General features: G+C 34.3%; 1 protein-coding gene across 4 annotated transcripts in view; it reads left to right on the top strand.

Moving 5' to 3' along the window:
- HBS1L (HBS1 like translational GTPase) overlaps positions 1-21,469 on the top strand; it is an 81,786-nt gene that overhangs the window by 56,685 nt on the left and 3,632 nt on the right. For 3 of the 4 annotated variants that reach the window (XM_019951738.3, XM_019951740.3, XM_073789615.1), the window contains 10 exons: positions 438-603; positions 3,307-3,424; positions 6,006-6,152; positions 7,828-7,902; positions 8,623-8,740; positions 9,368-9,436; positions 12,186-12,290; positions 15,151-15,241; positions 15,669-15,777; positions 19,851-19,951. In XM_019951738.3, coding sequence (XP_019807297.1) covers positions 438-603; positions 3,307-3,424; positions 6,006-6,152; positions 7,828-7,902; positions 8,623-8,740; positions 9,368-9,436; positions 12,186-12,290; positions 15,151-15,241; positions 15,669-15,777; positions 19,851-19,951 — 1,099 coding nt within the window. The remainder of the gene's footprint in view (positions 1-437; positions 604-3,306; positions 3,425-6,005; positions 6,153-7,827; positions 7,903-8,622; positions 8,741-9,367; positions 9,437-12,185; positions 12,291-15,150; positions 15,242-15,668; positions 15,778-19,850; positions 19,952-21,469) is intronic. The other variant, XM_019951742.3, reaches the window with a different exon arrangement.

Raw genomic sequence — 21,469 nt, 5'->3', positions numbered from 1 at the left:
CTGCTTAAGCCCAGAAACTTTCTAGTGGCAGCATGGAAACTCGTTCCACTCTGCATTTCTCTGTGGGTGTAAATAGACATGAAGCAAGGAGGCATTGCATCATAATGTCAAGTTTCCAAGGTCACTCTGGGTGAAATAATGCCAAGTCACTAAAGAGGTCATTAGACTTGGTTGTGGCATTTTCATTTTGTGAACATTTGAAAATTGCCTGTCTCATTGATAATCTTAATTTCCAGAAATAAAGGAAAATTTCTCCCCTTTAAAGAGACATGCTTTTTTCCCTCCATTTAGACATCTTAACTGTTATTTGATAAAAATTGGTATTTATTACTCTAAACACTGACATGAACTATTGAATTACATATTCCTGCAATGCCTCAATGTGAACAACATCTAGAAAATGTATCTAGTATTAATCCTCAATCAATTTTCCTTAGGTCATGTTGATGCTGGGAAAAGTACTCTGATGGGCCATTTGCTTTATCTTCTGGGTAATGTAAACAAAAGAACTATGCATAAGTATGAACAAGAGTCTAAAAAGGCTGGCAAATCTTCGTTTGCATATGCATGGGTCTTGGATGAGACTGGCGAAGAAAGGGAAAGGTAGTCACTATATTTCAAAATTTTCATTCTGAAATGGTATATAGTCTTTTAAATAAGTATGTAAATATGTTGAATATGCATGAAACAAAGCATGAAATATTTTAGAGACTATTTTTAGAAAAAAGTTTTCAATTATCAGGGAAATGTTTTTATTGTAGTTTTCATTGTAGTCTACATACATTTTTTACTCTTCCAAATTCTATGAAAATAGTTTAAAAAATGTTTATTAAAAATTTTTTTTAAAAGCAGAGAAAAAGGCAGTAAAAACCCTTAGCTAATTATTCTGTGGGAGAAGTTTCGGTTGTCGCTTCCCTGAGTATATGTCAAATTGTCTTGATTTTGAATGAAAATTATGAGCAAGACTCTTAATTTAAAATTAATATATATAATGTTAATATACATAAGATTATTATATCAGGTTATAAAGGAAAGGTAACTTTTTGTAGTAAACTGTCTTCTGTCTAGAATCAAAATGACCGGTAAATTCAAATTACCAGGCTTAATTCATCTTTATACTTTCTGTACTATGCTTTTATGAGACAGAGTCAACAAACAAGTAATTAAACCTGTCTCCTACCAGGTAGATCTAATCCATTTGGTTACTTCTGTATGTGTTACTGTGTTCAATGCTAACTTTGGTGAGATTTTAGGAGAATATAGATATTCATATACCTCTGGCCAAAGTATTTCTTTTGAAGTCTTTTTAGATATTTCATGTTAGAACTGGTAGGGATGGGGAAGCCAATGGCACCTTTGTCAGGAAAGAAAGAGGACACTTATAATTAAGTGAAATGGCAAATATACCTACTGTCTCAAAATAAAGACTGAAGCCCTCTGAAAATCCTGAATCAACAAAGAAGTTACTCTGTTCTCTGATGTCTTCATTCTGAATATGATTAGAGAACATATTTGGATTTTCATACTTTTTAAAAGTATGTTTATTTTCTTGGAGTATTGATATAAGATAATTCTCAATAAAGCAGGTCACAATATTCCTTAGCTCTTCTGGTAAATAGAATTTTATATCATAGTGGTTTGAGTTTTGTTTTGTTTTTTTCTTGTAGGTGTCTTTCTTATTCTTCATAGTATCACAAGCTTGTTTTACAACCTAGTAAGAAAAAATAGTTGGACAGTTACACATTTTGGGAAAATGAATATTGGAAAACAGAATTTTGTATGATATCAGTATTAGAAGACTAAATTTCCACCTATCAGCTTATTAAGCAGATTATTGACATATGGCTTTTTAGTTTTTTTGTACTGTCTATTAAGTAGGTAAAGAGATTGAGGACAGTATAATTAAGTTAGAATGGCTTTGTTTGAATTTACTTCATGTGTGAGTTGAGCAGGCAAGTAAGCTAATAATCTATCTCCTAGAATAATTAATAATTTTAGTGTTTTTTTAACAATAAATCTGCTAGTTGGCTGTCATATTTTTGCTGCTGGTAGTTTTCTGTTGCTCAGCATGCTACAATTTTTAGAATATTCCTTTATTCTGTAGGTAGCAGAAGCTTCCATATACATAATGGGAGTTTTAATTCACCACTATATATTCCTTAGTAGCATTTCAAAAATACAGTGAATTGCTTATCCTACCATGTTAAATATTTATAAATCCTCTGTTCTGCTCATGTGTTGGACAGAAATTAGTAGCCTGAGTGACATTTTCATATCCTCTCAGTTACAAATGCAGAGCAGAGCTGGGTCAAAAGACTATGGTCAAAGCAGTCCAGGGAGGAGCTCAGACTCAGTCTTGGTTCATCACTATTCTCAGGCACTTACTTGGGGATTATTAAAGAGAATTAAGTATCATTTTTGCAAACTCAAATGGCCCATGGTTTCGGATTAAACTAGAATAACTTGACTAAGGAGACCCACAGTTACCTGACTGCTAGGGTGAACACATAATTTACCATTATAATTGTTGGGACACTTTGGTAGTAGAAGGGAGTGCTCATTCCTTACTATGGACTATCCTGGGCAAACCAGGATGAATAATTACCTAGTTTATTGCCCATGTGATTTCCCTTTTTAAATTCCTGCAGTCTAGAAAGACTTGCTACTTTTGTAGACCCTCCTGGGCTTCCTTATATCTGAATCTATGTTTTTGTGGCTAAGAAGAGGCACTGTGTTGGACTCCAAGAGGATGACATGGGATGTAAAACCACTACTGTCCCTGTCTCTCAATTGTTAAAAAATTGTTCATCTCCTTTGATATTTCCTGTTTGCTAAATGTGTAACATACTGACCAGCCTTACAAATGAAAGTTTTATAAGTTTATTTCTATAATTAGTGAAGCATAAATGTAAGAAAATGAGGAAAGGTACATCCTGATAGTGGTCATTCTTCATTTTTATCTTTTCTCATCTGCAATATTTATTGTTTCCCACTCCAGATATGTCCCTATATATCTTTCTTTGTTCACAATCTGTACTGCTTCTTACTGAAAAAAAAAAGGAAATGGGAAGCATCAATCATTTTGATTAAGCTCTTGTTGTATCCAAACCTTGTTTTAAAGCCATACCAGTGTAATCTGTTACAGCAGAAATTCCAGATAGCCTAATTATTCAAAATAATAGACTATATAGTAGAATTCCCATTATTACTTAAGAATTTAGACTGTCATTTCACCTATATTATTAAATAATCCATAACACTGATTATTTCTATGGTGCATTCTAACCATTTTATGTTTTCTTTAAGGGGAGTAACAATGGATGTTGGTATGACAAAGTTTGAGACCAAAACCAAAGTTATTATATTAATGGATGCTCCAGGCCATAAGGATTTCATTCCAAATATGATTACAGGAGCAGCCCAGGTACCAGATATTTTCTTAACCAAAGTACACTGATTGTACATAAAATTTCCTGATGCTGAGGTTATAATGCTAGGATTATAACTTTTAAAATATTAAAATTTTAACTTTTTAAAAAATTTGAAAAAAAATAGAGAAATGTATTTTTCATGATCTCTATTGGTGCTTTATAAAACCTTTTTTAATTTATTACAAAGAAGCAAATGTATAAAAGCTACAAATTTCTTTGTAGTAAAAATAATGGTAAGGGCTCAATGAGGCATAGCTTTATAATTCATTTATTACTAAGTTGGAGTGAATATTTCAACATCTGCCTTTTTACTATATTTATATTCAAGTCATATATCTTTTTAAAGAGCTAATTTATGCAGAAATAGTGAAGCTTGGGAGTCTTCCCCCTGTGGTTTATTTGCTTTCTTAAGATTAAAAAACCATTGCAATTTGTAAGCTTACATGATTCTTAATGAGGATACTGAAAAAACCAAAGATAGTAACTTTAAATAATTAAAACAATGCAAATAGCACTACACATATAGGACATTGATTTCTTCTATAATAGATGACTACTGGAAAATATGGAGAGTTCAGAAGTTTGTGTCACTTGGCAAAAGTGTTCAATGATTGACCATTTTCTGAGTTCTTCCACCCATTTATAGGGAATGTTTATCAACAAATGTTATGAGCATGTCAACCTAAAAAGGATGTTATATGAATAAATTAGAATATATTTGAAGATAAATAAGGAAGTATTTGATTCTATTTAAGGAAGTTGACATATAATTTCAGAATATTAATTTACAGTCCATGGACTGAATGAGATAATGAAGATTGAAAAGTAATAATTATCACGTTGATTGACTACTGAATACAGGCCAGACTCTGTACTAGGTATTTTGCATGCATTTAGTTTAATCTAATCCTTGTAACAATTCTGTGAAATACATATTAGCCCCATTTTAAATTGATATACTTCTTATTGCATTTACCAAAGGGTATATTTTTCTTTGTTTCCTTATGTGTATGTGTGTGTACGTATGTATGTATGTATGTGTGTGTATGTATGTGTGTGTATGTGTGTGTATGTATATATGTTTTCATTCAGTGAAAACTTACTGAATGTGCCAAGCACAATGGTAGGCAGTGTGGAGATATGATGGACTACAAAGCACATTTTGATAGTTTAATGGGAGAGGCAAACACCAGAACATACAATGACACTGAAATGTTTTTTAATCCTAGAATCTTAGAGTCCGGAGTAATCATAAAGAACATTTACTCCAAACTCCTGATGGAATTAGGGTAGGAAAGGATTTTAGAGATTATTTAATTGAATTCCATTATAAGACAAATGAAGAAATAGGCTCAAAGATATTAAGTAACGTACCCAGTGTATGAGGTACTGTGGTAGGCTTTTCTGGATACAGAGATACATATAGCACATGTTGCCTCTCCTCAAGGAAATCACAGTGTAGAAAGGTAAGACATGTAACAATGAAAGGCTAACACAGATGTACTACAAGAAGAATATACACAGTATACATGATGGATGAGGAGAGATCGCTTTTTACCACTTAAAAGGCTTCCTTGAAAATGTATAGCCATTTAAGCTCCCAAAGACAAGCTGTTGCTTAGAAAGAATAGAGAAATTGCCCAGTAATGTTTTTTGAGATGTTAATAGGAAAGAGGATCAGGAAGGATACTTACTGACTTAGGTATCTTAATACCAGTTCAATGACTTTCAATTTTTAATCTAAAAAAGTAAATATAATTTGACAGTTATTAGCAAAACCTGATGAGAAGGAGATTTACAGTCATTGAGCCTAGGATTTGGATGGTCAGGGCTTTAAGTAAACTACATTTATCCCCCAGTGTTTCTGTGAGGTGAGATAGCTGTCTATTTGCCTGAGGTGTGAGACCTGCTAGTGACTACACATGAGTGAAAGAGCCAATTTTCACATTGATTGCTTTAGTTTGTGCTCTTAACTAAGAATCCTTGATCAAAAGAACTGGATCTCATTGAAGAAATTAGGAGTTTAACATTAGGAGTCATGAAGGATTGGGTATGAATGATGCACTTAAGAGTAGATATAAAGCAGAAGGAATATTTGGGTAAGAATTAAAGGAAAAAGAATAGAAATAATAGTGTAAATTGCCCCCACCAAAGTATGTACATGATACTTCTGATTTAAATTATAAAGTTCTGCTGTATCCCGAACAAAGTACCTGATAAATTCTTTACTTACTTTATGATCATTTCATTTCCTATTATGGTGTGGATTATATGATGACATGTGAAAATCTTTAAAAACTGATAGCAGAAACATAACCCCTTTGCCTGGTTATAATAATTATTATGTAATCAAATATGGGAATTTTTACTTTTTTATGTCATTATTTTTTTGGCACATGCTCGTGCCAAAATTTTAATCCATTTGTGTAATTCCTTTGATTTGCTTTGTGTTTGGTGTCAGGTTGGAGTCTGCCTTTAAAATCTCACCCACACAACTAATTTAATAATCTGTCCTTTGAATTAAAATGCTGTGACATTATTTGCTGTTTTGATTGTTATTTTTTTCTTTTTTAGGCAGATGTAGCAGTTTTAGTTGTAGATGCCAGCAGGGGAGAGTTTGAAGCTGGATTTGAGACTGGGGGACAAACACGAGAACATGGCCTCTTGGTTCGTTCTCTGGGAGTGACCCAGCTTGCAGTTGCAGTCAATAAAATGGATCAGGTATTTAAAGGCTTCTTGAAAATTCGTTTTCGATGGTAGTTAAGATGATGTTCTGCCGTACTGATGACCTCAGGTGTGACTAGTATACATTTTCTTAGTCCAGTTGTCATATTTTAAAAAATAAATTCATGATGCTAATAATAAATAAATGAGGTATTAGTAATTTTTAAGCAAGAAGATAAATTCTCACTTTCAGAATTAATTTATAAATCTTAAAGTCATTTTAAGTTATAAAAATGCATATTTATTTTAGTATAAAGAAAACCTGAAATAACCTATATTTCTAACTCCCCCGCCCAATTTTTAACTTTTCATTTTGTACTTCCATCCAATTTATTTTTACACGTAAAAATCTTTTTTTAATAATATTGGGTTCTAGTCTGTTTCATTATCTACTGTTTCAAAAAATTGACAATATTCTTGTTCATGTTTCCAAGTAATTAATAATTTTTATGCAAAGAGGCAAAGAGGTAGTTTTTATAGCTTTATTCTAGTGTATTTTAAAGATACACTAACATTTATTCAGACAGTCCCCTACTTTTGAATATTTCCAGTTTTGTGTATGTGTGTGTTTAGAAATAGTCTATTCTATGGAAATATCTGGGCCTAAGGATATAAATATATATTTTAAGACTTGCTGTACATGATGAAAATACCTTTGAGAAAAGTTCTAGTTATTTACTTCTATATGATGTGTTCACTTCCCCAAATTCTTATCAACACTGCTGTTATTAAAAGATTGTATTCCAATTTGATATATAAAACATGATTTTTCTTCTTTAAACTTACTCTTCTATGAATGGTCATAATATTTAAATATACCTTGTATATTATCATTTGTATTTTTTTCTTTTGGAATTTATGTAGTTTGCTCATTTTTGAAACTTTAAAAAAATCAATTTGTAAGCTTAATTTAAAGATATTACTATTTCCTTTTGATTTCTTTCATTATGCTTAGGTATTTTCTTACCCTGGGATCAAATTCATATTCACCTAAGTTTTTCTACATGCTCTTTTATAGTATCATTATTACATATACCTTTTATTTTTTCCCAGTACTTTAGTATGTAAATTTTCAGACATAAAGAAAAGTTGAAAGAATGTTACAGTAACACCCATATTATACCTGCTACATAATATTCTGCCACTTTATCTCATTTTTGTCTATCTACCCCTGTATCCATCCATTTATCTATCTTATTTTGACATGAATTTCCATGTAAGTTACAAGTTACAGACAGTGTTACATTTACTCCTAAATACTATAGCATGGGAATGGTTATCTAGAGTTCATATTACATATACATACACTAAGATGTCTGTTTGACTTGTGGGGGGGTGTCAGTAATTTTATTTTATTTCAGCAGTTGGTCCAGGCACAATTTAATAAGTTATTCACTTTTTCTCCCCACATTTGAAGTCACTTTTAGCATATCCAAAAAATTCTATAAACATTGGAGTTTCTTTCCAGCCTTTCTGTTGTAAGAAAATTTACTTTTAGATCATATTAATAGTAAGATCTGACATTGTGAGCTTTAATTTTAATAGATTTCATATTTAATAGATTTTATAATTTTATAGTCTTGACTGTTTATATTTTATTGCAAAAATTTTAATTTTTTATATATAGCATGGTCTGAAGCATAGTTTTAAAAATAAATTGGATCTTTATCAGGTTAATTGGCAACAAGAAAGGTTTCAAGAGATTACTGGAAAACTTGGGCACTTTCTTAAGCAAGCAGGTTTTAAGGTAAGATAATTTTAAATTTATTTGGGTACTTTCCTTAAGTCTCATCTTACTGATATGAGAGAAAAAACTACTTTGCTATTCTTGTTCAATATTTTAATTCTTTTTGTTTTTATTTCTCCCTGATATTATGTATGTCTTACATTCTTTGGATTACTTTGTTTGTTTGTTTGTTTGTTTGACTGACCGTTTATTGCCATGCCATGCGTGGCATGCAGGATCTTAGTTCCCCAACCAGGGATCCCTGCAGTGGGAGCGCAGAGCCCTAATCGCTGGACTGCCTGGGAATTCCCTGGATTACTTCATTTTAGAAAATTGCATACATTTTATAAATTGGCTTGGATCTAGTAGAAGTAGAAGACTTTTTCTCCACCTATTAAATTAGATGTATAGGTTTAGGGAAGTCACGGAGGAATGTGGAAACTAGTAGAGAGAAATTTCTCCAGCAAAAATGTGAAATATGCCTACGTTACTAGGTAAAAATGCTTGAGTGTTTTGGAAACACTCAATGCTTAATGCTTGTAAGTTTCCCTCCCACAAAATCAAGAAAGTTGAAAACTGTTGTATCAGATAACTTCAGGGCAGTAGTTCTCTGATTTCTATTATTTTTTAAAAAGTACACTGTTGCTTTTGCAAACTTGGTACAGTTATGCTAATAGTGAACCTTTTAATTTTTTAAAAACAATGTTGTATTGAGTTTCATATGTTCAATCTTTTTTATAGGAAAGTGATGTAGCTTTTATCCCTACAAGTGGTCTCAGTGGTGAAAATCTAATCACAAGATCTCAGTCAAGTGAACTTACAAAATGGTATAAAGGACTATGTTTATTAGAACAAATTGGTAAGAATACTGCCATATTAATTTTAATGCATTATGAACTTGATATTAATTATTATTTAGAGTTCTTTATGGGGGACAGTGATATGTGTGAAAAAGCATAGGATTTGTAGTCAGAGGAGCTAGGTCACCGATTTTGAAATGATATGCAATATTTAAACTGATGCTAAATTTTTCTTGTTTAATTAATGCCTGCCCTACCTACCTCACAGACTGTTGTGACATTAATGAGAAAACACATGTGAAAACATTTTATAAACTAGAGTATTATATGAATCACAGTCAATTTGCTGTTAGTATTTATTAAACAATTATTTTCTGAGAGACATGGGAGTATAGTGGACTCATTGGACATGAGTCAAAAATTACTTTAGGGCTTCCCTGGTGGCGCAGTGGTTGAGAGTCCGCCTGCCGATGCAGGGGATACGGGTTCGTGCCCCAGTCCAGGAAGATCCCACATGCCGCGGAGCGGCTAGGCCTGTGAGCCATGGCCGCTGAGCCTGTGTGTCCAGAGCCTGTGCTCCGCAATGGGAAAGGCCACAACCGTGAGAGGCCTGCGTACCACAAAAAAAAAAAAAAAAAAAAAAATTACTTTAAAATTAAACCTTGCCATTTTACCATTTTTTCCAGATTCCTTCAAGCCTCCTCAAAGATCTGTTGACAAGCCTTTCAGATTATGTGTATCTGATGTTTTCAAAGGTAAGTGCTACCTCTATTGGCCTACTTCAGTATGGTCCCTGCCTTTCCATTCACTCCTGACCTCTTTTGTTGGACAAAATTATTATGTTGTCTTCAGATTCTTCCTTCTTTATGCCAGTGGTATACAATTATAGTTACTTAACACCCCTGCCTAGAAGAATCTTCAATTTACTTACCATTTCCCCATCTCATACTCACCTTCCAAGTATAAAAAAACCCTGACCCTTTATCTGTCTAGCCTCATAGTTTTTTTCTCCCGTTGGATTCCTTTAGTTTCTGTATTCTTCAACTGAACTGGATCATTCAGTATTTCCTAATCACATAGGGTTTTTATTGCCACTATGTCTACCCATGTTGTGCTCTTCTGTCTCTTTACTTGTCCATTTCCTACCCATATATAGCAGTCTGGGTCAGGAAATAGACACCACACATATGTAAAATGGGAAGTTTAATATCAAGGATTATTAATATATTAAAAAGAGTGACTATAAGATACAAGGGCACTACATGGTACCCTAGGGCTGAGGAAGAGAACCCAAGGAAGGACAAACTCAGAAGAGGTGTTGTAGGAGGTGTATTAAATACCTAAGAATACATCCAGTTTAATGTGTACAAGGCCCTACACAGAAAAATATAAAATGGAAATGGAATAAAAGGTCTTAATAAGTAAAAAGATGTAACTTATTATTCCAATATATAACTTATATATTGGAATAATCGGTATGGTAAAGATGTCAGCTGCTCCCCAAGTCTCCATTATCACAGAGCAGGAAGTAGAGAGTAGATTTGGAACTGAGCAGCAATAAATTGATAATTCTGGGATGATAATTGAGGTCACCCACACACATACCCTAAGGTGTTGCTCTGTGTTCTCTGTATCCTCTGTCACTGCATTTTTCATGCAGTTTTATAATTGTTCCTGTGCTGTTTATTTCACTTAGATTGTGAACTCCTTGAGGGCAAGTACTGTCACTTCTATATCCATATTTGCAAGACCTAGCTCAGTGCCTGGCGTATAAAACATACTTAATAAATGTTGTTTAATAAATGAATAAATGAAGGTGCTTCACAAAAATCATTCAATGAAATTGAAATTTATTATTATCATTTTCCAGCATTCTAGTAGAAGAGGAAGTACGGTAATTCTTTTCAAAATGCTTATTATCTATTTAAAATATAAGAGGTGCTTAATTTTCTTTTTGATTAATAGGGTTTGCTGACTCTACTTGTTTACCTCTTCTTTCTTCAGGCAGCTTCCTGGCTTCTGCCTGCATTACTTGCCTCAATCTCAGTTCCCGCTGAGATTATCAAATGAACTCTTGGTTGCCAACGTCAGTACACATTTTTCAGTTCTATCTTACTTCCATCTTACTTGAATTTGGCATTACTTCTGAGGCTTGTAGCCACATCCACCTTGAAACTTTTCCCCCTTGGTTTCTGTGACCGACTTTCTCCTGCTCTTCTGTTCCTTTCACCTCTCTGTATCCTCTCTGTGGGCTCCTCTTCCCCTGTCCCTTGACTCGTGTTCTGTCACTTCAGTCCTCTTCTTATTCTACATGCTCCCTTTGGACCGACATCCATGATTTCATCTATCTCCTGCATCTTGATGCTTCCCAAATCTCCAACCCAGACCTGTTCTCACTCTGCAGATACATCTGCTAACTGCTGCTGGGCATCTCCACAGGGAGTGTGCTCCCAGGGTACCATTCTCATGGGTTTGGTGTGATTGGTGCCCCCCTGAATGCATCTTCTCCATCTGTATGTCTTGCAGATACTTCAAATTCACCAAGGCTAAAATGGATCTTGTTCTTTAATTTTCTATCTCACAGTTAATGCGCATCTCAGATTTTTCTGTTTTTGCGATTATCCCCCATTTACCTTATCACCTTAAATCTGTCATACCTTATTCTCAAATTCTTGAGTTTCTTCCCTTTCTGTAGTCCATGTATGCATTTCAATCAACCTCCCCATCTCTCTGACACAGAAACACCATCATGTCACTTTTCCATTCACAATTCTTTTCTGGTTTCCCATTACTTAACTGAGGATGAAATTCAAGCCCTAAGTGTGATTTATGAGGCCCCGTTATTATTTGTCCCATGTCTACCTCTTTTGCCTCCTGTCTTGCCCTTTCCCTCATTATTCCAAATGGTCCCCATATAAATTCCATATAAATGACACATGGGTCTTAGCACGTCCCACATTTGGTTATGACTGTGCCTTTGCACGTGCACACAAACTATCTGGTAAACTCCTGTTCCTTCTTCTAAGTGCCTTGCTAAAGTGTAGTCATTCCCCATCATCATGGATTCTTTGATGAACCTTGTTTTTTTTCCATTGCACATTATAAATAACATTTGTCTCAGGACAATGTAATTGTTTTTGCCTTTCTCTTCACTAGTGTAAACTCCTTGTAGGTAGGGGCTTATATTTTCATCTCTTTATTCCCAGAGTTTAGCACTGTGCCTGGTACTTAGTAAGTATTCAATAAATTTCATTTCAATAAAATTGAAAAAGGAATGAATTCCCACTTTTTCTAATATAAATATTTTTATTTATAAGAAAATCAAGAGTAGAATGTGGTGTGTCATATTTAGTAGATATATTAAAAATTCTGAAATGATCATTGCTTAATGGTCATTGAACTACTAGTTTTATATAACTACTAGGAAACTTAGTATAGCTAGCAGTATTAAACATAGATGATATTGTTATGTGAACCATTATAAAATTTTGGCATGTTTTGTAGATCAAGGATCTGGATTTTGTGTAACTGGTAAAATTGAAGCTGGTTATATCCAAACTGGTGACCGACTACTAGCAATGCCTCCTAATGAAACTTGTACTGCAAAAGGTATTCCTCTGCAAGATTCTTTTGTTAAATAACCCTTAAGTTGAGACAGCAGATTTTTAAAAGTAGTTTAGTTATTAACTCCAGAGTAAATAACCTCTTACTGAAATTGTAACTGACTGTCAAAATGATACTAACTGTTGAAGGTAAAAATGTGAAAACATTAAACGATTTTTTTCTGTTGTGACTATGTGTGTATAAATGTACATATAACATTCTAACTGTGGTAGCATTTTTTTTTCTTTTTTTTGACATTGATTCAAGAAGGCTGGCTAGGATTGACCCAGATGTATAGACACCTGTCAGATACATTTAAAATAATATTCAGTAGCAGAAATTAAGTCTGACCCCATCCTGGCACTAAATGGTCAATGGCAAAGCAGAGTGCTACAGTCTGTTGTTTTGAAATGTGTATTTCAGAATTACTATAAGTTAACAACCTAGATCATGTTTATACCAGAAGAAATTTTTCACAGGAAGACTTAAGAAAATAAGATGCAAATGGAGAGAATCCTAATGTTGAAAAGAGAAATTGAGCTAGTTTTAAGTGCCGCAGTTATTGCTTTTGCATGTATATGACCTTTCATAATAGCTCATAACTGTTTCTATCTTCTGATCATTTGACCTTACCTGTATACATGTTCTTCTTTTTTGAATTCTGCTTAAAAGTTTATAATTCTGCACTTACCTTATTCTAGCTTCCAACTAAACTTCTGACTTCAACATAAAACTGAAGATCTGTTTTATACTATAAAGTAAACTTGCAAACAAAAGGTCTGTGGAAAATGATTCTTTTTTAAAAAGTGTATATTATTTTTATCAAACAAAATTTTCTTGATCTCTAAGCAAGTAGAAAGAAAAAGGTTAAATGGAAATAACTTGGCCTTCATTCCCTTATTCATCTTTAAATTTAGGTTAAATTATCTCTGCTGTTGTTTCTTAAAGTGATCAAGAGCTGCAATACTATTGAAATACTAATTTCTTTATATGTTAAAGACCTTTTTGAGAATAGGAAATTTTTTTTAATATAATCAGACATGAATTAAAACCATGATCCTAAACCATGGTCATAGACCTTACAGATTGGCTCCTTTGTGAGCTCCAAAATCATAATTTGGTCACCTCTGAAAGTTCTACATTCTTTCCCTCTTTCTTTACTGTCCCTACCCTACCAGAAAAACTCCAACCACTTATCTTTAACCCAGTGGTTCTTAAAGGGAAGCCATATGAGCAGCACTGCTTCACTCCTTGAGAGCCACCCTTCTAACCCAACTTGGAGATTCTCAGTCCTCAATTTCTCACCCTAATGCTTTTGATTGATTTATTTGATTTTTTAATGCACGCTTCTGTCTGAACACTTTAGGTGCTACTATGGCTCACTAACCAGTAGTGTCCTAAAAAAGAGAACTGACTAAATCTGCTACCAACAAATGGAAATTCGAAATTACATTTTCACTTTATTAACATATAAGTTCATAGAGTGTTAAAAAAGGACTTCTTTCTCCAGTGAAGAAAGTGCTTAAGAAGATAAATATCACATGTAGGACAGTGTAACATGTTTGGGGGAAGGAAGTCAGATTATATATTATCTTCAGAAAATTTTATATTGTTAATTGAACTTCTAGTATGAAAGCTCTTAAATCCTAAGCTAAAGGCAATCTCTAGTCTGTGTAAGTAGCTAGCTCCTGACTTGAATTCCACATTTCATACCAAAACTCAGATATGGTCATTTTAAATTTACATGTAAAAACTAAATGTAATTAGTTGAAAATTTGACAGACATTTTAAAATATCATAATTGTTAATGTTTTTAGAGTCAGGAACCTCTTTGATACCTTGATGAAAGTATGGCCCCTCTTCTCAGATTAATGCAGATGTGCACCTACATGAAACTTTGAATAAAACTTTAGGTTGTCTCAGAGCCCTTAAAGTTCTCCTTGAACTCCCAAAAAGTCTCAAAGAAACTCACTTAAGAGTATGCTATATGGAAAAAATAAGTATTTTCAGGAGGAGATGGGTGAATTGTAATTTACTAAAAACATGTCAATCAAGAACTGTTCCCCAGTGGTTGGTCTACATACTGTCTTCATCGTTAAGACTCAAGTTCCTATAGAAAGGAACTTACCCCACAGAATCAGAAAATATGAGAAACCTTTTAAAAGCCTTTATTCAAATACCTGAGTTTTATTGCCCTTTGCAATTATACTCTAGGATTTTCCCTAGGTAATAAAGGTAGCAATAGCTGGGATCATTTTTAAATTAAATTTTCTTACACTATTAATCTCCTCCTTTTCATAAAACTATTTATCATTGTGCATCTGTCTCTCTGGGAAGCAGTTCTTTTGAGCCATGAATAATGAAGGGGCCTGCCGAGGGTACCATCTGACTGAGTACCGATGCCCTGTGGGTTACTCAGAGATTGTTTACGTCGTTGTCTAATTAGAGCAAAACTTAAATACTACTAGACATCTTCCCCAGTCTCATCTATTATGTTTTGAAAATAACTGGGACTGTACTATTATTCCTGTATCCATTAATAGAAGAGAGGTATTAGAATGGGGCCTATTTAATGAATATACCAGTCGTATAAATGAGTTTAAAAATCTTGATTAAATAAGTAGAAATCAGCCTTTTATGGACAAATACAAGTCACTTTATGTTTAGGGTGGTGGTCCAGAAGAGTCAAGTCTAGAGGAAGTGTGTTTTCCTCAGTGCTTACAGTTAACACTTCTCAATCTCAATCCATTCATATTGAAAATGATGAGTAGTGACTGATGAGGCACAAATCAGCCAAACTCCCTTGGTTGTTATGGTTTGATATTGAGATGTTTCACTGTATGCTTTGGTTCTTACTCATTTCCAGGAATCACTCTGCATGATGAACCTGTCGACTGGGCGGCAGCAGGCGATCATGTTAGTCTTACGTTGGTTGGGATGGATGTCATCAAAATCAAGTGAGTGAGAAAATGAGTTTAAGCGACCATTGTTTTGGATGTAGGACCTCAAAACGCGTAAAATTTGCAATTCACCAGCTCAAATGAAAGAATTGAGTGTTAATTCTGAATCTCATTTGGCCAGAAATAGGCACTTGTGGAAGTGTAAGAATGATAAGCAGAACCTACTAAAATTTAAATTAATACGTGTCAACGTGTGTACCTGACATGTTCTTTGAGGGAAAACAGTAATGTATGAAAATGACATAAGGTTAATAATGGTGTAAAGCCATGCTTTAACCCAAAAGGGACTATTTAGAAAAAGTCCCTAATTTACTGGATTGTTTTACCTTGTTAATGGTTTTAAAGGTTTCCTATTGGATGTGTATTTAATTATCCCCCCAACTACCTGCTCTCCTTTTTTGTTTTTGTTTTGTTGTTGTTACAGTGTTGGCTGCATATTTTGTGGCCCCAAAGAACCCATTAAGGTTTGCACTCGTTTCAGAGCCCGAATCCTCATCTTTAATATTGAAATTCCTATCACTAAAGGATTTCCTGTAAGTTTCAAAATGTTTGTTACTGTTTTTATAAATTCAATATAACTTTATCCTAAAAAGTAGTAACTCTCTTTATAGGTGATGTTGCTATTGTTATTTTCAACTAACATTTGTATTACTCTCATCCAGAAAAACATGAAATTGGAATTTGAAAATCATCTTTATTGTGTTTTTTTTTAAATTTTGATCCTTAAGTCTGGGGATGTTTTCTTCAAAAAGGCATTGAGAAGAAATTTCATAATCAATAGGATACAAACTGATGATAAAAAAATCGTTTAGGGAAAATCGTAGACACTTTTTTGCTGAGTTCCAAATGTTACTTCTTAGATTGGGTCTTTCTGTTTTGGTTTTTTTTTTTTATAATAAGCTTATTTGTAGTTTTTCTGATTATAAAAGTAATACATTGTTATGGAAAATTTTGGAAAACACAGAAAAAATAAAAATGATAAGAAAATTCTGGGACACAGCAGTTAAGAATCCTCCTGCCAATGCAGGGGACACGGGTTTAAGCCCTGGTCTGGGAAGATCCCACATGCCATGGAGCAACTAAGTCTGTGTGCCACAACTACTGAGCCTGTGCTCTAGAGCCCTCGAGCCACAACTGCTGAAGCCCGTGCACCCTAGAGCCCATGCTCTGCAACAAGAGAAGCCACCGCAATGAGAAGCCCGTGCAACGCAACGAAGAGTAGCCCCCATTCTCCACAAGTAGAGAAAGCACACGCACAGCAAAAGACCCAACACAGCCAAAAATAAATAAATAAATTTAAAAAATCATATTTAACATCTTATTAAAAAACAGAATCTTCTGTAATTGTGTAACCTATAATTATCTGTTCTTTACATTTCAGAGTATTTTTTTGTGTACATTGGTATCTATGGGTATATTTTGGGGATGCTTGACCTAGGTAAACTTTAATTATGCTGAAGCTGTGAGGTTGGTTTGCAGGTTATCATTGACTAGCACCATTTGAACATGCACATTTATGGGAAGAGGGGAATTTTATACTATATTGTTACTTATCCAGAAAAGATACTACTTGTGAATAGCATGAATTCTTTGTTTTATGTGTAAATTTTTTTTCAGCTATTTGGGGCCGTACTCTGTTTATAGTTTGGTACCTTGCTTTTGCCATTTAACTAATGGACATTTTCCCCATTAGACTTATTTTTCTTTTCTTGATCAGCTTATTATATAGTACAGGTTCTGCATGAGAATCAAAAATGTTTCTCGGTGGAATTAAATGGCTTGCCTTTAAAAATATAAACAGATCATTTTCTCCATTTGATGCATCTTTGAAATAAAAGTAAGGGAGTAATAGTAATTGACCTTTAAACTTTATTTAAATTAGTGATAGTATTTTAAAGATTGGGAATAAATTTATTTAGCACATTTAAATTTATTTTATACCTCTGCACCTTTATTTGAGATAACCATGTGCTTTGCTTATAATTCTTTGTAATTATTTCTATGTAAACTTGATCCTATAAAATTATATTTATAAAATAGTGTTTAAGTATTTTAGTTTTATAATTATATTCCATTTCTCCCATATGCTAAAAAGGGGGAGGGGCAAAAGCTGTGTCCAAAAAAACAGTTGTTGTTGCAAATACTTCTTTTAAATATTTAAAATTCATGTGTTGATAAGCAAGAAATTGCTATGAACGAATGGCACTCATTCTTAGAAAGCAGTATGTCCAATGGAGAGAAGCTGAAGAGGTTGGTTACTGTGTTTCTACTCATGCGGCAATAATTTTTGCCAGTGGAGAGGTAGAGAGGTCAGGAGGTTGGTAGTTACTTTGAACAGTAATACTGTCTTCCTGTGTACTGTAGTTCCTTTTATGAATTAAAAGTTTTTCAGTGCTGCTTTATGAGATTCTACTTGCTTATGTTGATTCACGAATACCAGGATGAAATTTGTTTCAGAAAAAAAACATCACGTTTTGCCATTTAATCCACTCTCTGTGGGAAGAAACTTAAACAATTTTTAAAAATTTAACCAAGGAGAGGCTTCCTAAGCAATTAAATTTCACTATTTAGGGACTAGTTCCTTAATACATAAATATTTTTGTTTCCCTTAGCTTATATTGTAAACTGTCTATATATTTAAGAAGAAAAAAAAAGAATGGGTTAGACTTTAACTAAATTCATGTTTTGATTTATTGTGATAAAATATTTATAGCAGAAAATTTACCATTTTAACCATTTTTAAGTGTACAGTTCAGTGGCCTTAAGTACATACACCTTGTGCAACCATCACCACCTCCCATCTCCAGAACTTTTTCCTTATCCCAAACTCTGTACCCATTAAACAATAACTCCCCCTATCACGCTTTCCCCCTGTCCTCTGGTAACCACAGTTCTACTTTGTTTCTCTATGAATTTGCCTATTCTACATCCCTCATATAAGTGAATCATACAATATTTGTCCTTTTGTGTCTGACTTATTTCACTTAACGTAATGTTTTTGAGGTTCATCCATGTTATAACATGTATCAGAATTTCATTTCTTTTTAAAACTGAATAATATTCTATTGTAAGTATTTACCACATTTTATTTATCCGTTCATACGTTGATGGATGTTTGGGTTGTTTCTGTCTTTTGGCAGATGTAAATGATGCTTCTGTGAACACTGGCATACAAGTATCTGTTTGAACCCCTGCTTTCAATTCTTCCGAGTATATATCTCGGAATAGAATTGCTTGATTGTATGGAAATTTTGTGTTTAACTTTTGAGGAACCACTAAACTGTTTTCCACAGCAGCTGCACCATTTTTACATTCCCACCAGCAGTACACAAGGGTTCTAATTTCTCCTCTTCCTTGTTATTTGCCTTTCTTGTGTGTGTGGGTGTTGGGGGGGTGATTTTTTTGTTAGTTTGTTTGTTTATAATAGGCATACTGATGAGTGTGAAGGGGTGTATCGTGGTTTTGATTTGCATTTCCCTAATGGCTAGTAATGTTGAGCATCTTTTCATTTCTTTATGTATTTTGGGTTTTAATTTCTTATCAGTGTATGATTTGCAAATATCTTCTTCCATGTGCTGTGGGTTGTCTTTTTACTCTTAAGTATCCTTTGATGTACAAGAGTTTTACATTTTGATGAAGTCCAGTTTATCTACACTTCCTTTTGTTGCCTTTACTTTAGTGTCATATCCAAGAAGTCATTACCAGATTGAACATTAAGAAGATTTCCCACTCTGTTTTCTTCTAAGAGTTTCATAGTTTTAGTCCTTTTGTTTAGGTCTTTGATCCATTTTGAGTTAATTTTTGTATATGGTGTAAGATTCTTTTGCATGTAGATATCTAATTTTCCCAGCACCGTTTGTTGAAAAGACTGTTCTCTCCCTATTGAGTGGTCTTGGCACCCTTATTGCTGCTTAACCTATTTGATATTAATTTCCTTACATATAAAACATGAACAGTAATAGCTAATATATAAGGCCGTCAGTTAACTTCAGGTTTACCATGTGTTAGGCCCCACTTTAAAATAACATTATCGGGTTTTCCTCATTTAGTGACGAGACCCCTGATGCTGGGGATATTGGGGGGAAAACGGTTATTACAGGATTTGCCCCAGATCACACAACTAGAATGTGTAAAGTTAGGATTTGAACTCAGGTCTGCCTGACTTCAAAGCCTGTCTAAACTCCCATATAATATTTTACTCTCATTATCCAGCAATGAATACAATTCGTTACTGCTGAATATCATGCAATTCCCCTTCCCTCATTTTTATGGTGAAACAATTCACATTTGTTGAACATCTGCTGTACCAGACACTGTCTCTTCTGTTATTTAGTTCTTATCATAATCCTATAAGGAAGGTTATGTAATTTACTCAAGTTTACACAGTAAGTGGTGGAGGAGAAATTGGAACTGCTTCCTATGACCTTTTCCCCTAGTGAGTTAAGGGACAACCTGATTGGAGTGGTGGGACTTAGGGGAAGCAGCTGGAGATCCTGCAACTCCAGGCAGTAGTGCTGAGGCTAACGTGATTCCGTGTGAGTGCCAGAGTAAAAGACCAGAGATGCTGCAGCGAACAACTTTGTAGTGTTACAATTTTTTGTTTTAGGTGCTGTTACACTACCAAACTGTCAGTGAACCTGCCGTGGTTAAACGATTGATTAGCGTCTTAAACAAAAGCACTGGTGAAGTCACAAAGAAAAAGCCTAAGTAAGTGTTTTAATGCATAAATAATAAACACAATTTAAGCACATTCCTTACAGATTAATTCATTTGTGTAATATTTCTCTTTGCGATAAGTGAAGTCTGTTTTTACTTGTTCCAGAAATCATTTTTTTAAAGGACTAGATGAAAACACAAAAACAAATATTTAAGCTCCTGTTTAGGTAGGAATGCTAGATATAATTTCAGTTATATATGATGGTGATGGGTGTGAATTGTAAATAAAAATGTAAATGTAAGTTTATATGTAAGTATCAAGCCCTAGATACTGATGATGTAAAAATGAAGGCATTTAAAAAATCAGTCCTACATTTTTGAAGATGAATTTGATTTATGCCTAGCCACTTGTCCCAAATTCCAGCTGATTGTGCTTCTTAACTTTCTTGTCACCCCCTCATGGGAATCATGCCCTATGCTAAGAATACCTCAGGAAGAGAGTGAACTAAACACTGTTTTTTTCCCACCTGGAAAGTACTTTTGTTTTCTGCTTGAAGTCCACCTGGTGCCTAGGCTGAGGTGGTCACCACATGTTGGTCCCCTCTGCTTACCATTAATAGCTAGGTCTAGGTGTGGACAGTTCCCCCTTGGCTGGGATAGGCACGGGATTTTTCAGAGGAGGTGCTTCCTGAGAATCTTGAGTTTCTTACTCTAATTCAACTAAAGGTTGACCACAGTTTGGTTTGGCTGCTTCAGCTTTGGGGTTTTCCTCACTTCAGCCCTATGGGGAATCCCACCCAAAATCCCCTTTTTTTTCAGTCCTGGGGTGTTCCTCCTCATTTGCACCTGTGTAAGAGGCCAAGGTGGTTAGAGGGTTAATTTAGGATTGGCTGCACGTAGAAGAAAGAATCTTCACACTGTTCTAAACCCATGCCTGTTTCTCCGTTAGTTAGAAAAAAGAGGCTACTTCACCTCTCTTTTAAAGATAATGCTTTATTTTTAACCTGAGTCTTTAGCTTCTAGCATGAGTGTCTGCCATAATGTACTGAGAAGTGTGATAGAGCTAATGGCTGATGTTTCTTGAGGACCACTATTTTCTAGGCTCTGTCATAAGTGCTTTCACATGGTTTTCATTCTCAGCAACCGTATGAAGCAGGTATTATTATGTTTCCCATGTTTCAAATGAGGAAGCTGAGGCTTAAAGAGATTGTATAACACGTTTGAGATCACAAAGCTAGCAAGTGGCAGGCCCAGGATTCTAATCTAGTTAGTTGGGTCACATAAATTCTTTTGGCAGGAGGCGGGCTGTTTGGCTTGGAAAATTCTCAATCTGACATTGGCTCATCAGATGTAATACCCTCCCTGCTCATGCTGCAGAGTCTAGCTCAATGATGGTAACTCTAGGTTTTCATATATTCTCATGCTAGTTTTTCCTGTCACCGTATTTGTAGCTTTGTCCTTTTATTTTGCACCAACACCATTTGGCCTTTCCCCTTTGTTTCCATTCCTGGCACATTGTAGACTCGATTGCTTTATATAGGATGGAATCAAGCTTTCTAGAACCAAACT

Source organism: Tursiops truncatus, chromosome 12, assembly GCF_011762595.2.
Source record: "Tursiops truncatus isolate mTurTru1 chromosome 12, mTurTru1.mat.Y, whole genome shotgun sequence".
Classification (NCBI taxonomy): domain Eukaryota; kingdom Metazoa; phylum Chordata; class Mammalia; order Artiodactyla; family Delphinidae; genus Tursiops; species Tursiops truncatus.
Note: the sequence above shows the minus strand (reverse complement) of the source record. Positions and strands in the feature narration are given on the sequence as shown.